The following is a 16871-nucleotide window of genomic DNA, read 5'->3' on the forward strand; positions in this document are numbered from 1 at the left end:
AAAGTTGATTTACTGGGCGTCAATCCTTAACTCTGTTTACCCAACAGTAAAATGGGTACCTGGTTGTTAAACGATTTGGCGGGTCGTATTCCAGGGAACATAGGATTAAGGACCTGCCTGAAATGCTACGCGTGCTAATAAGAATGACAGAACTCAAAATATGTAAATATATAATTATATAAATATAAAATTATATATAGATATATAAGTTGTCCGGATCAACATCCTCCAAATTGTTCAATATTTTGAACGTTTCGATGAGATCAACCCTATCTCTCAACCTTATTTGCCCGAGACGCTATGCGTACTAGTGGCTTTAGGTATTGTATGTACTATCTCTATCTTTAAATCCAACATTATGTAACTCAATGTGTGTACCTTTACCTGAATAAAAAAATCTAAATCTAAATCATGTCTGGTTTGTAATGTTGTTAACTCTGTGGCCCCTCAACCTGTCCTGGTATGAGAGTTGACTTAATTCTGGAATTATTTTTGTTGCCCGGTGTTTAACTTTCTCCAATGAAGCTATGTCTTTCTAAAGATGAGGGCTCCATGCCTGGATGCAGTGCGCCTCCACCTGGATGCATAAATCTCCAAGAGCACTAGAGATTTATACAATTGAATGACTTCACCTTCTTTTCCTTAAAATCAAAGGTATATCATTCATTTACCGACCTCAGCGGTCCTGAGGTTAACGAATGATGATTGATATCAATTCATGAATGATGTCAATGCATGCGGTTCATGAAACCTAACCTGACCAAACCGTAACCTAAGTTAACCTTAACCTAACCTAATTATGTTTTAATGCTGGAAATACAAATCGTTATACATTGGAAACAAAAATGAAACGTCAACCTTTTATGAATGAGCATCATAGAGTTAATGAAAGTTAAAGAATAAAAAGTTGAATGATAGTGACTTGTGATTTATAGCCAAGTTTATTTATATTATATACAAAAGAACAATATACATTATGCTTTATAGGAAAATCTGTTGAGTTTTATCCAAAAGAACCACTTCTTGGAGATAAATCATATAGAATCCATTAAAAAAATCCGTCGTGAAATACTGATAATTTTCAAGATATGAGGCTACTTAATAACACTTTTCCTTAATCGAATAATAAACATATACTCCATACAATATATTGAATAATAGATTAGGCGTGTATTAATCTTAAAATCCACACTTTAAATTGTTTGTGCCACCAAAATCTTTCCATAAACAGACTATAGTTTGAGTTTAATGTTCTGACGCTGTTTGAAATAATTACCAAAAGAAGTAATTAATTAATTATCAAAACTTCCAGTCACTAAGTCTGGAAGACTATTCAGTATTTGATTTTTAAATACTATTGGAATACTTTGTAATATTTTGTTGCTTTTGAGTTTGCTTCTCGCCCCCTATTGTTGTAGTCCTGCTCAGTGAAAAGTTGTACAGTATATATATATCTTCAAACTGAATTTGTACCTTAACGATTAATAGTGTACAATACAAAATTATTGTTAACAATGACAAACATCTTAAAAATCAACGGCATATATACTAAAAAAAATTAAGCCTCAATACCTGTAAAACATGTGCACTCCCTCGCAAACAACAATTAAGCTTTTATTTTTTGTCACTGGTGTTCCTCTCTAAGGCATTTTGATATCCTTCGACATATGGTACTCAAAACTAGATGTTGTGGTACAATAATCATATGGGCAGGACAATATGAGGCTACCACCAGTTAACCTTCCGAGCCCATACAACCTCCCACTGAAGGTTAGGGGCTACTTGTTGCCCTTCAGGGCCTACACCACGTCCAACTGGAGAACTTCAGATGACCTGGGCCCACACCACCTCCCTGCTGGAGGTCGGGGGCTACCACTTTACCTCCCGGGTCCACACTACCTCTCGCCACCATCCTGCATTACGAGACTGGACCAGTCTGAAGTCCTGACACTTGAGCAGCATGAAGTAGGGCCAGAACACCTGTCGTGTGCTTGTCTGGCTCAGGTCACCTGTTTATTATTAAAGCAATTGAATATTATAAAAAACTTAAAAACTAATCAAACTAAATATTTATAACAAATTAGGCACACAAGGGCACAAACTAGAGTAAGAGACAGTGTGATCAGGTCGAGGTTATGGGGAGAATTCTCACAAAAAATGTTAAGGCGTGTGAAGAATTCAAGAGATTTCAAGATTGTGTGATGAAAGGTAGTCACTGTAGAGGAGGTGAAGTTAATATGACCAGACTTACTATCACCATGGCTGAAGGAGGCTGCACAGGTACTGTCATTCGCAAACTAAAATTTTAAATTAAACGCTTCAGACAGATCTCGCAGAATTATGGAAAAAGGCATTCAGTCCTAATACTCCAAAAGAGAGGACATATAGGCGACACTAAATTATACACCAGACTCACTGACACTATGCGCGTTAGTGGCTTTGCAAGAATGTACCACTGTGCCAGAATGTACCAAGGGCACATACATTTGTGCCCTTGTCACCAATGTATGTACTTTTGCAACCAAATGTCCCATTATAGTATATAAATAAATAAATAAATAAATAAATAAATAAATAAATAAATAAATAAATAAATAAATAAATAAATAAATAAATAAATAAATAAATAACTGTCAAGTATTTAGTGTATTGTAATGGAGAAAGTATTCAAGATGAGAATAATGGGGCACTTGGAGGGGGATGAACGTTGCAGTGAATGGATTTAGAGGTGAAAACTCATTTCTGAAAAACCTGATCGAATTCTATGACAAGGTTACCAAAATACAATAGGAACAAGAAGGCTGGATAGGTTGTATCTTCGTAGATAAAAACAACTTGTAGGGGTTTCTCATAAAATGCTGGTGTACAAGATGGATAAAGAAGCTGGCAAGACTGGGTAAGCGAGTAGCGAAGGACAAGACAGTCAGACAGGTGGTGTGGTAAAAATTGAGAATACAATAATTATGGTACTTTCTGATTATATTTTTTTGTGTGTGAATAGGCAGGCAGGAGGGTTACTCGGTACACAGAATATTGAAGTTCTTGCGAGGCAAGATCAAGTATAACATTTGGGGTTTACGTCTCATGCTCGGTGATGATATGGAAAATGGGTTTACCGAGAATTATATAAACTATATATAAATGTAGAATTTTCCCTTGTAAATTGATGTAAATATGATCTGCATCTTGTATATTATTTAATAAAGAAAACAAAATGACTTACATGAGGGAATGAGCTCGTACATGTTAGTACGTCGATGCTGTCAATGTTTGCTAAGAACACAAAGCTAATGAGGAATGTAAAAACAGGATGAATACAAAAAGTTACAGGAAGAACTTGACAAACTCCAGGAGTGGGCAGACAAATGGCTGATAGAGTTCAATGTTAACAAGTGTAAGGTAAACTAAATCACAAGGAAAAGACAACCTCATGAATCAGAAAGATAATTAAATGATTTGGGAGTGGACATAACTTCAACACTAACACCAGAAGCACAAATAAACAGGATAACATCGGCAGCATATGGGATGCTGGAAACATTAGAAGGATTCCCGTCCTCTTACAAATTACGTCGCACTTCGCTCGTATGCGCTACGGCCAAAAATGGGCGTAATTTGAAAATTAAAAATAATTTAAAATGAAATTGATTTTGTTTTCCAAAACAGCAAGTTAAGAGTTTTCTGGTAGGTTAGGAGGTCAAGTAGTTTTCCTGAAGTTTCAAACATGAAAATCGTTAATTGAAAGTTTCCTCTCCTAACCTAACAGCTAGGGGGGGGGGGGGGGGTAGAAATAGCCTAAGCTACTCTATCCCTTTGAGATGTATTTCTTGCTTATATCAATAAACATACTTGAACTTGAACTTGAACCTAACAGCCTAAGCCAAAGGACCCAAAACAGAAAACGGGACAGTACGTCACTTTCGCGATCCGATTTAATTTTGAATTACGTCCATTTTTAGCTACGAGCGAATAGGGTCGTAATTTGTAAGAGGACGAGTATCTTTCAAGGCAATCTATGCAGCCTAAATTAGATAATTTCTTCAATATGCAGCACCGTTTTGGAGTACTCACCTTATCAAGTACACAACTAAAACACAAAATATAAACGTTTGCAAGAGGATTAGTGCCAGGACGAACAGGTAAGAGGAAATAAAAAAGAGAAAATATTATTATTGTGGCAATGAGAATTTCCGTTACAGTAGAGACTATCAGTCGTTGATGTATGTTCATTCTGGGGGAACAATTCTTGTAAAGCCAAATTAAAACTCTAAACATTAATCTAAAAGAAAAACATAAATTTTTTGTATGTTGCTCTTCGCTGTGGACGTCTCTTCAGCGTAAACTTAGGAGAGATTAATTGAGCCTAGCATGGGGGACTGAGGTACCATGCTTGACTGATATATAGCTCAGACGAAATGAGTCTGATCCCAGTGAGAAGTTAGATGTTTGTTGAAATTGCCTCAGAGGTCCACAGACTGAAGCCCCTTATAAGAGACGAAGACAGTCATCATTGCAGTAGGCGAGTGTTTACCTATATATGTATCAGTAGCCTCAACTTTCCAAGCAAGTCAGGCCCCAACTAGGAGTTACCCGACTCGTGTGCGCCACCAGCATGCAATCCTAAATGAAATATAATTGTGGTGCAGCGTGGAGGATTTTGTTTATTTTATATATTAACTACAAGGTTGATAAAAGTGAAGGATTTACTTTTTGTTGGAGAGTTCTTTACACTAGGGCCGTACTAGTGTAAAGAACTAGGGTGACTTTAGAGATGTGAGAAACCCGAGACATTTCTATCACCTAAGCTTGGGAATTTTCACATTTACCTTGGGAATTCATAGCAAGTACCAAAAGCCTTGTGATGCCTACTGGAAGCTTGGAAATGATTTACAGCTATTAGAAGTCTTGCTGTACCATATATCAGTTTGAAAAATAAGCGGCCACTACACTTTTCTGCTAATGTTCATAGTCCGTATACTCATAACATCTCTCGTCACCAGAAAGGTACAGAGCAGCTTCTTTCAGTCTTTTATAATAATGGCATCGCTCTCGCGTCTAACTGGCCAGTGGTCAAGTATTCTTTTATCTTACGTCAGCAAGCAACCCGTCCTCAGTGTTTAAACTCCTATTTGAGGTGTACCATGATGGTTCTCTGTGCCAAGGGGATACGCTATGGAGTGGATGTTTATTGTCACATCGGAAAAGCATCTTCAATATTGCACATGCACATCAGCCCAGGAGCTACAGTTTAAAATATTACATGGAACACCGTCTCATCGGTGTATTTGTTGTTGAAGAGTAGGGCAGTGGAGTTAGTATTCCATCCTCCAGCCAGCCACTGCGGTGTTGTCAGAATGATTATTTTTAGTTATTGTGGGATGAACCATGGTATTCCATAGATCTGTGAATACGCCAAGTGTCTATCACTGTTATCTTGTTGCCCAGTTAAAACAATTTCAGTGTATTGTGATTTATGACGTCACACTAACATGAGGCTTGCATTAAATAAATTAAATTTTTTCTGTGATATTTAGGAGCTGATAATATTTGACTATGTGATCTAAATATTTAGTCAAATTATGTTGACGAACGTCCAGCTGCAATGTCCTATTTGCATATGAGTAATTGGTCAATCAGGTGTGGGTTCCGAGGGTCATTTGGGATATATATCTAGTTCTCCAGGTGATTGTAACTCACGAGTGCACTATGAGAACTTGAAACGTGTCATGCCAATGTTTTCTGAACCGAAAGTATGTAGACTAATGTGTTTATCTTAAAAAAAGGTTAGTGGAGCAACCTGTGTTCAAGGAGGAGATCCGCTTAAGGGAATGGATTGGGAACGACTCCATAATTTGTGCTATTATCTATTCTCTATCCATAGTTAGGTTTGGTAAGGTTATGATAAGTTAGGTTTCATTACGTTTAGCAACGTTAATACGGTATATTATTGACGATAATATGAAATGTGGAGTTCAAACATTGGATCCATCATTGAAATTTACTTCAAATTTCCAATTTTTGTTTGTGCAATAAATCTAACCTTTGAAGGGACCATCATGTACTTCCATAGCGATCTGCTTGATGTTCCTGAGGACGTGTGGAGAGTTAAGGAGCATATCCTGCAGGAAGTCCACCTCCGACAGCTCCACGTCCAGCTTCACGTAGTCGATCACCTGACCCGCGAGTCCCAGCTGGTTCACCAAGTTCTCGAAGCGATCCACCTGAGGAAAAAGAGATGGCGGTGTAATCCTTTAATGCAAGTCCATTACAAAGGCTGTGCAAGAATATGTCACCTGCACCCAGTAGGCAAAACATGCTCGAGTAACGTTGAATGAACGTCGTTTGTCCAATACGTGGCCACCATGCTACCTCCTCACAATGTCACCAGCTCCCATCTCGGGCGCCTGGTGGCGGGAGGAGGATGGCAGGGGTCCCAGCGCCACAGCCAGGCAGCCATAAGCAACACACTTTACTAACACACACACACGTGGTTCTTTCAGTATCTTCCCACACCCAAAGTAAGACAACTAGCATTTATTTTTGTTACCTTTTCTATAATCAACATATTACAGTGTATGACTTCATAAAAATAAAAAGATTTTTTATCTTTCTGCCAAATTTTACAACTTTGTAAGAAAATCCTTAAATACCTATGAAAAGTTAAGAACTCATCCTCAAATAAATCTTTGTTTACAAAAATATATTATATTTATGCTAACCTCACTCAAAATTATGTTATTTTTGTAATAAAGTTTTCCTTTAGAGTAAATAAGTAGATTTAAATATTAATATTGTATTTGAAAAGTAAAAATGCATCTTTAGTGCACATTTTCGACTTCTTAATAAGGCAACTCACCCTTCTCATGGCCCAGCTGTTATCCATACCAATCTTCTTTGTGCCCTTGTAGTTAGCGATGCCCACGGCCTGGAAGCGAACGTTGGCGGACCGTTGGTGATCCTCCTTACCCATGGTGGGGTCGAATGCGTACACCTGTCAAAGGGAAAATAGTGGGTTAATCTATCGACCCAAATATGGTAGATAAGCATGTCAACTCAAAAATGGATTAGGTAAAAATTATATAGCTAGCAGTCAAATATAACTCAACTGAATTAGACACACACGCCAACTAATTCTCCTCATCACGTAGGATGAAGCAGTCCATCACCATAATGACCGTAAAAGTGATAGAAATATATCTGGCAATACGGTGTTGATGTCAGTTAAAAACATAAGGAGTGTAAATTATGTAGTATGCCGCACGCCCACACCTTATAGCATTATGTATTAGTGTCAACTTATTGATAACTATAGATATAAGGAAATAAGTAGTGTACCACATCAAATTGGTTGAAGAGTAATAATGGTATGATAGACAAAATACTTAGGAGATATGAGCATTTTGCCCCATGAGTGTAACACTTATATGTTGTGCTTACTATATTAACCTGCAATGTTAAATGTGATTCTTGTACTGTGATTTGTGGATTTGTATTCACTGGATTTATGAGCCCCTTGAGTGACTTGCAGTAGAGGAGGGTAGAAATAGCCGAAGCTACTCTATCCCTTTGAGATGTAGTTTAAGTCTCAATAAACGTACTTGAACTTGAATGACCGTAAACTCTTGGTGACCCCATCAATGAACTCACACATATAAATAATTCTATGACGGGAAGCCTGTCAACCCAGGCATTAGGTGAGAGGAAACGTGGCCAACAATCCTGGCCTAGAGCTGGAGTCCGTGAGTTGGCCAGAGTTATTACGACAGGGACACAACACGTGGGTGTAAAGTGAAGTAATGCGAGCAAGCGATAACGACACTTGAGGAACTCTTAAGAATAATGCCAAAGGTGAAAATTGCTCAGTCTAGAGTAAATTAAGTCTTTGTTAAGTCTTTGTTTGCTGTAGGAGAGAAGGCAAGGACGTCAACAGTAATATTGGAGAAAAGAATGTCAAGGTCAATGTATTTTCGTCGAATATAAACAGTTTACGTAATAAATGAACGCATGTAAATTGTCTTGAAACATGCACTGCATCAGTACACCGAAGCTTTACTCCTGCTACTCTGGAAATGTCCATATCAGTCATTGTCTCTCACCTTGCAGCCATATTTGGCAAAATCGTCCTCAAAGGACCACTCATTGTTGACACCGAAGGAGAAGACGGTACAGTTGCCGGGCTTAATGTTGAACCTCTTATCCAGACACACATACTTGGCTCCGTCGACGGGAGCCGGTGGCTTGCCCCCAAACTGTGCCTGTGAATATGACAGGAAATCAATATGTATGGGCGTGGACGAAAGGGTTGTACCGGCTTGCTACGATTTGTCTTAAAATAATGTACGATGTTGTGTTTAATCCGGCAGACACCACGACTGCTTCTGGTGCTTCAGGTTTACGTTACAAACTGCGAGTAGTACACAACTGAAACTGTTTTTGGAGACGTTGCCCAATGTAAGTTCCTGTTCTGCCTTGAAGGAGTAAAATACAACAAATGTTAGTACAATACGGTCTTAGAATAGTGATTGATATAACAATATAAACAAAATCATTTGAATGACCCCAAATACACTAGTTCAGGAGTTGTACTCTACATGCCACACACACACATGGCCACTACATTTGCAACAAGGCATGAAACAGGCGTAGGAAACTTACCATCATTGTACAGTTAGTCTGGGTGTGGTGGAGATAGGCTCTATACTGTTCGATGGTCTCCAGCCCCGCCACGGGACACCGCTTACACTTCTCACTCTCACCCACCTTCCACCCTGTCGAAATTTAACCTTATCATTAAAATCGTAAAATTTTCATCCATCTAGCTACATAATCTTCCCAGCTTGGCGCCCTCTTTTGGTAATTACTTCAATTTACCCATGTAAACTTCCGCCAAAGTATTCAACAACAGCATTTAATGCTTTATCAACAGCATTAAAATTTGATAAAGATAAAAAATTCTTACCTACCAGTAAGTAATTCTGTGGCCCTACCTTGTGTGGGGTGGATGTGGACCTACCTTGTGTGGGGTGGATGTGGGCCTACCTTGTGTGGGGTGGATGTGGGCCTACCTTGTGTGGGGTGGATGTGAGCCTACCTTGTGTGGGGTGGATGTGGGCCTACCTTGTGTGGGGTGGATGTGGGCCTACCTTGTGTGGGGTGGATGTGGGCCTACCTTGTGTGGGTGGATGTGGGCCTACCTTGTGTGGGTGGATGTGGGCCTACCTTGTGTGGGTGGATGTGGGCCTACCTTGTGTGGGGTGGATGTGGGCCTACCTTGTGTGGGTGGATGTGGACCTACCTTGTGTGGGGTGGATGTGGACCTACCTTGTGTGGGGTGGATGTGGCCCTACCTTGTGTGGGGTGGATGTGGGCCTACCTTGTGTGGGTGGATGTGGGCCTACCTTGTGTGGGTGGATGTGGGCCTACCTTGTGTGGGTGGATGTGGGCCTACCTTGTGTGGGTGGATGTGGGCCTACCTTGTGTGGGGTGGATGTGGGCCTACCTTGTGTGGGTGGATGTGGACCTACCTTGTGTGGGGTGGATGTGGACCTACCTTGTGTGGGGTGGATGTGGCCCTACCTTGTGTGGGGTGGATGTGGGCCTACCTTGTGTGGGTGGATGTGGGCCTACCTTGTGTGGGTGGATGTGGGCCTACCTTGTGTGGGTGGATGTGGGCCTACCTTGTGTGGGGTGGATGTGGGCCTACCTTGTGTGGGTGGATGTGGGCCTACCTTGTGTGGGGTGGATGTGGGCCTACCTTGTGTGGGTGGATGTGGACCTACCTTGTGTGGGGTGGATGTGGACCTACCTTGTGTGGGGTGGATGTGGGCCTACCTTGTGTGGGGTGGATGTGGGCCTACCTTGTGTGGGGTGGATGTGGGCCTACCTTGTGGGGTGGATGTGGGCCTACCTTGTGTGGGGTGGATGTGGACCTACCTTGTGTGAGACGCTTCTGTTCCTGGCTGGCGGTGAACTCATCCTTCCTGAAAGATAAGGACAGAGGAATCACTGCAGATGGTCTCGGGGTGTATCATACCTACTAATTGTCTTAGGTGATAACAACCTTTCATCTTACAAATTACGTCTGAATTTGGCCGTTTGCCCATATGGCCGAAAAATGGACGTAATTTGAAAATGAAAAAATGAAAATAAATTTGGGATTTTTTTTTCCAAGACAGTAAGTTAAGGTTCTTCTGGTAGGTTAGGAGGGCAGGAAATTCTCCTAAAGTTTCAAAACGTCATGAAAAACGTTAATTGAAAGTTTCTTCTAACCTTTCCGTGTAAGCCGGAGGACTCGGACAGAACACGGGACGGTACGTCACTTTCGTGAGCCGATTTCATTTCAAATTACATCCATTTTTGGCCATAGCGCGCATACGAACGAAAAGCGACGTTGTTTTTAAGAGAATGGGTTGCGCACACAGCCCCACGGACCTGCACCCCCCCTTCCTTCCTCATGTCTCAGACCACCTCCTGGTCCTGCCCTCCCTCATGTCTCAGACCTCCTCCAGGTCCTGCCCTCACTCATGTCTCAGACCTCCACCTGGTTCTGCCCTCCCTCATGTCTCAGACCTCCACCAGGTCCTGCCCTCACTCATGTCTCAGACCTCCACCAGGTCCTGCCCTCCCTCATGTCTCAGACCTCCACCAGGTCCTGCCCTCACTCATGTCTCAGACCTCCACCAGGTCCTGCCCTCCCTCATGTCTCAGACCTCCACCAGGTCCTGCCCTCACTCATGTCTCAGACCTCCACCAGGTCCTGCCCTCCCTCATGTCTCAGACCTCCACCAGGTCCTGCCCTCACTCATGTCTCAGACCTCCACCAGGTCCTGCCCTCCCTCGTGTCTCAAGTAGTGGAGAGTATGCCAGAACGCTGCAATTTTGCTTTTTTCACCTGCAGCGTTCTGGCATACACGTTTTTCGCATTACACACACAAGACTCACCGCTGTAAGAGCAGCACCAGCACACAGGCAGCGGGCAGTAGAATGATAAAGAAACGTAGATGACGTAGTGTGACCTGAGGCATGATGGATCTGTAAACATCACAACACCATAATAATCAAACCACCTTGTAATATACATATACTTATATATACATATATACATACATGAGAATGAAGTGCAATAGCGCACTAATCAATGAAAATAATAACCCACTAATTTGAAAACAAGAGGAAATGTAGACTATATATCTTGATATCAAGTCGGGATCCTCCGCCCGATCCCGACTTGATATCAAGATATATCCCGGATCCCGGCTTGGGAGATTACATTAACCTCCCAGGTTAATGATAACGCAGGTGTCCTAAGGCCAACTCAGCGTGGACAGAAACCTCGCGTAGAGCAAAAGGGCAAATGCTGGCTTGATCTTGATTTTCAGTACGAATACGGACTGCGAAAGCAAGGCCTATCGATCCTTTTGACTTTAGGAGTTTTAAGCAAGAGGTGTCAGACACTACTGGTCTGGGCCACAATGCTATCATGAATATTAACGCGAACACCATTAGTTCTTTAATGGTCAGTTGTTGCTAGTAAGCAGAACGCCTCAATGAGACTGTGAGGGTTGTTCTTGGCCCGTTCATGAAGGTGTCCTGATACACTCCCGTATACTGAACTATATGTTTAACAGATCTCTCACCCTGTCCATGGAGGACAGAAGAAAATGTATATATGCTGCTTAGCATTGTAAATGTGTGGTCACATGTGTGGTAGAAAAAAAATACTGCCCTAGAGGTAGAATGGGAGTTTATTATGCAACACTGATCAGTGATTAATACACATTTATTTATTTATTCATTTATTTACATACAAAAAAGGTACATTGGGTTTGTGAGAATACATAGCAGAGTATGTATTTACTTTTGTAAATACATTACATATACTATACATTACATATACTTACATTTACATACGTAAATATGTTACTTATGTATTTAATTGTGTATTGATATAAATGCGAATGTCATATCGTGTATTCATGTATATGGTTACTTTTCAGAAAAAATTGTACCACAAGAATCTATTACACGTTCATGGCATGATCGTTAGTCGCTTATTATCCGGAGACTGACCCCCAAGGCTGCCTCCCGTGCTAGTGTTCACAGGTCAGCCCGTCCTCCTAAGCTGCCTCCCGTGCTAGTGTTTACAGGTCAGCCCGTCCTCCTAAGCTGCCTCCCGTGCTAGAGTTTACAGGCCAGCCCGTCCTCCTAGGCTGCCTCCCGTGCTAGTGTTCACAGGCCAGCCCGTCCTCCTAAGCTGCCTCCCGTGCTAGTGTTTACAGGCCAGCCCGTCCTCCTAAGCTGCCTCCCGTGCTAGTGTTCACAGGCCAGCCCGTCCTCCTAACCTGCCTCCCGTGCTAGTGTTCACAGGCCAGCCCGTCCTCCTAACCTGCCTCCCGTGCTAGTGTTCACAGGCCAGCCCGTCCTCCTAACCTGCCTCCCGTGCTAGTGTTCACAGGCCAGCCCGTCCTCCTAAGGTCCACTACGGGCTCACCGTAGCCCGTGTTACTTGGAACTTTTTGTTCTAAATAACGAATCTTTAACAACAACAACAACATCCTAAGGTTCCCCAATGTCAAGAAAACGGTCAGTTTGAAGAGTCCTCTCCTAACCTACCAGAGGACCCAAAGCAGGAAACGGGACTGTACGTCACTTTCGCCAGCCGCTTCCATTTTCTAGTACGACAATGTTAGGCCTTATGTAACGCATACGAGCGAAAAGTAACGTTGTTTGTAGGAGGAGAGGTTGGTCTGGACAGCACAGGTTAATGTTTCGTTACTCTCCACTTGTGTTACTCTCCACTTGTGTTACTCTCCACTTGTGTTACTCTCCACTTGTGTTACTCTCCACTTGTGTTACCCTACACTTGTGTTACCCTCCACTTGTGTTACTCTCCACTTGTGTTACTCTCCACTTGTGTTACCCTACACTTGTGTTACCCTCCACTTGTGTTACTCTCCACTTGTGTTACCCTACACTTGTGTTACCCTCCACTTGTGTTACTCTCCACTTGTGTTACTCTCCACTTGTGTTACCCTCCACTTGTGTTACTCTCCACTTGTGTTACTCTCCACTTGTGTTACTCTCCACTTGTGTTACCCTCCACTTGTGTTACCCTCCACTTGTTTTACCCTCCACTTGTGTTACCCTCCACTTTTGTTACTCTCCACTTGTGTTACTCTCCACTTGTGTTACTCTCCACTTGTGTTACTCTCCACTTGTGTTACTCTCCACTTGTGTTACTCTCCACTTGTGTTACTCTCCACTTGTGTTACTCTCCACTTGTGTTACCCTCCACTTGTGTTACCCTCCACTTGTGTTACTCTCCACTTGTGTTACCCTCCACTTGTGTTACCCTCCACTTGTGTTACTCTCCACTTGTGTTACTCTCCACTTGTGTTACTCTCCACTCCATTTTCAGACTTGAAAATAAAGTAACGCCACCCCCTTCCCCCCCCTTGTCTTCATGTGGAATGCATAAATATTTTTCTGAAACCCAATTATCTCCATTTTCCTATACATATTTGTTTTGATCTCTCTTCGCCAAGATCCATTAGCAGTTATTGTATAAGTTATGTTGCTGAACCTTTAGTGTTCTGAATCGAATCCCTTCTCTTGAGGCCGATTCAGGATTTCAGGAGGTAAGTGTGAGAGTATGGTCTCTCAAGATTCTCCCACAGCTGACTTGAATGGCTCATTGCAGTGCACAGTGCACCGATCCAGGTGTCTTCAACACCGAGTTGCCTAATTCACTAAACTATAAATGTGATGAGGACCTTAGGAGTCCCTTAAAGTGTTAAATCATTGAGGAGATTCCAACGATCAACGTGGACCAGGACCAGGTGAGGCTAGTCTGAGAAGAGACCCTCAAGGACTCTAACTTGACCTTGCTCCCAGGCCCTGTACAGTTGCTCTCGTAGTTTCTCTGCTGATTCCGACAGCTTCGTGAAGCGTCTGCCACATGTACATTGGCGACGTACACATTGCAGTCGGGAAAGCAAAAAGAGAAAACCCCCATAGTAAGCCCGCGAACAGTCGATTGATGTATTTACCCGAGGGCAGCCATCTCTCTAGAGCAGGGGTGGGCAACCCTTCTGAGAGTGCGCGCCAAAATCAGCCAAGTCTCTGACACAAACTTTTTCCACGTGCCAACCATTTTTTTAGAACATATTTGGTATTTCTTAAGAACTTTTTAAACGAAAAAATAATAAATTATCTCAGTGCAGTAAAACATAGTATAAAAAAAAAAAAAAAAAAAATTATTTAACCTTCAGAAGTACATTTCAACAGCCTTTAAGCTTTTGTGACTTTAATAGAATACAACAGATAAAAAACTTGTTGACTCCTTTTATATACTGTCAGTGAGACTTCTGCTGCTGCATAACTGATGACAGAGATTTTACATCGGGTTTATATTTAGTAACATTGAGAGATATGCATGCAGCGCTAGTTTCATCTGTCATGCTACTCCTGTTACGAGACTTAACAAAGTTCATAATTGAGAACAAAGATTCGCAAGCATATGTAGACGAAAACATGGTTAGCAATGCTGTTGCAAGGTTTTTTAAACAGACATAATTTTCTGGAATAGTATTCCAAGTCCTTAATACTTCGTTTTCCGCATTTCTCTTTGTTACTTTCATCTCTAATCTCTCTCTTTCAATATTTTCCAAGTCAACTCTAAGGTCAACAAATTTCTGCTTCCAAATTGAGTTACTCTGAAATTCAATCAACTGCATCTCAAAATCATCCATGTCTATCCATGAAAACATTTGCAAGTTTAGTTCATCCATTTTGATGCTGTCTGGAAACTTGATGAACTTTACTGTGTCTTCCAGTTCTCTGAATTTGGCAAATCTTGTAGAGAACTGCCAAACTGTTGACTCGATAATGTTTACAAACAGCTTTTGAAGACATTTGTGGTCTGTTCTGTCATCTTTTAGATCACTGATGTACCTCTTTAGGTTTGGAAAGTATCTAAATCTCTCATTATCTACATCCCTCTTAAAAACTTTAAGTTTCATTTCAAAAGCTTTTATGTAACCAAACATAACATCAAGTATCTTACCAGAGCCCTGTAACTTAATATTCAATTCATTTAAATGTTCACAAAAATCTGCAAAAAAACATCAGTTTACAAACCCACACGATGTCAGAAAATTCCTGGTATGACACTTGTTGGTCGTTCAAATAGAGCTTTATCTCATCTAAGCATTCAATAAATCGTTTCAGAACCAAGCCTCTGCTAAGCCAACGAACATGGTTGTACATTTTCAGTCCTTTATACACAGATTCTACCTCATCCAGTAGAGTTTGAAATTGTCTTTTATTTAAAGGCCGACCACAAATGTAATTAACAACCTTGGTAACTGTTTGCATCACTTCTTGCAGTTCCTTTAGGCCAGCTTTTGCACATAAAGCCTCCTCATGTATGATGCAATGGAAGCCAATCAGTGGATGACCAACACTTTTTGCAAACAGATTTACAACTCCTGCCTTCTCACCAGTCATGTTTGGGGCACCATCTGTTGTGACGGATACTACTTTTGAAATGTCAATTTGCCGAGTAGAGAATTCGTTCACAACTGTTTTACATATTTCAGCCCCGGTAGTACGCTCAGGTAGTGATGCAAGAGCAACCATCTCTTCCATAAGACTATTCTTACAATGATATTGAGTTTCACAAAGTTATTGATTTATAAGGGGAATAATTTTCATCTGGAGATGAAGTACTGACCTTCTCGGGGAGGAGGCAAGTGAGCAACTGTGAGAAACACTACGAAGCAAGACTGCGACTGCGAGAAAGAGTTATAAGTCTGAGATAGTCAGAACATGTGTTCATTACGGGGACTTCATGGGGGTGGGGGACTGTTGATTTCACTGGTTATATTACGGCCGTCAATGGAGAGAAGGGGAGAGCATAAGAATTCTTATCTTTCGAAGGTGAAGATGCTTTAGATTTAGATAGTAAAGTGAGTTTAATTAATATGCGTCAAACTGAAGTCGGGCGGCATTCAAACACATGAGGTTTAGGAGGGGGGGGGGGGAGATGTTGTGGGGGTTTAAATTCAAAGTTTACGAAATTAATTTTTAAAGGTGGGCAGGCATGGCGTATTTTGCCTTCACAGATATGATTGTCAGTGTACACTATGGTTATGGGTGCAGCCTTTAGGTTAGAAAGGCTTATTACATAAAATATGAGCCAAAGTAAATAGAGGGGAATCATCATACATCGGCATGATCGGTGACGTAAAAAAAGAAGGTAACTATGGCAACAAGATCAACTTCTTTTTCTTGAGACTTCTTTAGCTTCGTAGAGCTTAAACCTCTTTACCACCAGGACGTACATATACTGTCATGGCATGTAAGCTTATACCCCAAGGAAAGTAGTTTTTTTTGTCTGTGCTTAGGGTAACATGTGCTTGCATCTGTGCTTAGGGTAACCTATGCTCTTGCGTGCCAGAGACCAGTCATCGGCGTGCCAAGTTTGGCACGCGTGCCAGAGGTTGCCCACCCCTGCTCTAGAGGCCTCGACGAGAACAGGAACCCGGCGGAGTGTAAAAGGTTTCCCCCATTTTATCCTGATGATTTAATAAGCTAGATTAGAAATTCAGTAGTGTTTTGAAATTTACGGCTTCAGTGGGTAGGCGGTTCCATAGGTTTATAACCCATGGGTTAACCCTGTGGTTGAACAGCATCTATTTTCTGTCCTGCATTATGGCTTGTTGAGCTTGAAACCGTTGTACCTTGTTTGTGTTACATCAGACCTTTTAAAGAAGTTGTCCGTATCAGTATTCTCAAAATTGTTCAGTATATTAAAAATGTTGATGAGATCAACCCTGTCATGTCTGGTTTGCAGTGTTGTTAGCCCTGAG

At 41.5% G+C, this 16871-nt stretch overlaps 1 protein-coding gene across 1 annotated transcript; it reads right to left on the reverse strand.

Moving 5' to 3' along the window:
- Nucleotides 1–914: 914 nt before the first annotated feature.
- Nucleotides 915–15785, reverse strand: LOC123764963 (uncharacterized). Its single transcript, XM_045753212.2, has 8 exons — nt 15734–15785; nt 10942–11031; nt 9934–9980; nt 8656–8768; nt 8097–8255; nt 6857–6991; nt 6041–6221; nt 915–2009 (listed from the first exon to the last, which is right to left on the reverse strand). The coding sequence occupies exons 2-8, from the start codon at nt 11022–11024 to the stop codon at nt 1870–1872; spliced, it is 858 nt and encodes a 285-aa protein (XP_045609168.2). The 5' UTR covers nt 11025–11031; nt 15734–15785; the 3' UTR covers nt 915–1869.
- Between the last annotated feature and the right edge of the window lie 1086 nt (nt 15786–16871).

This window comes from Procambarus clarkii, chromosome 29, assembly GCF_040958095.1.
Source record: "Procambarus clarkii isolate CNS0578487 chromosome 29, FALCON_Pclarkii_2.0, whole genome shotgun sequence".
Classification (NCBI taxonomy): domain Eukaryota; kingdom Metazoa; phylum Arthropoda; class Malacostraca; order Decapoda; family Cambaridae; genus Procambarus; species Procambarus clarkii.

Coding starts and splice junctions, on each gene's coding strand:
- LOC123764963 (XM_045753212.2), bottom strand. CDS start 11,024: ATGCCTCAGGTCACACTACGTCATCTACGTTTCTTTATCATTCTACTG. Junction 9,981..10,941: donor CTGGTGCTGCTCTTACAGCG/GTGAGTCTTGTG, acceptor CTTATCTTTCAG/GAAGGATGAGTTCACCGCCA. Junction 8,256..8,655: donor AGACTAACTGTACAATGATG/GTAAGTTTCCTA, acceptor TCATATTCACAG/GCACAGTTTGGGGGCAAGCC.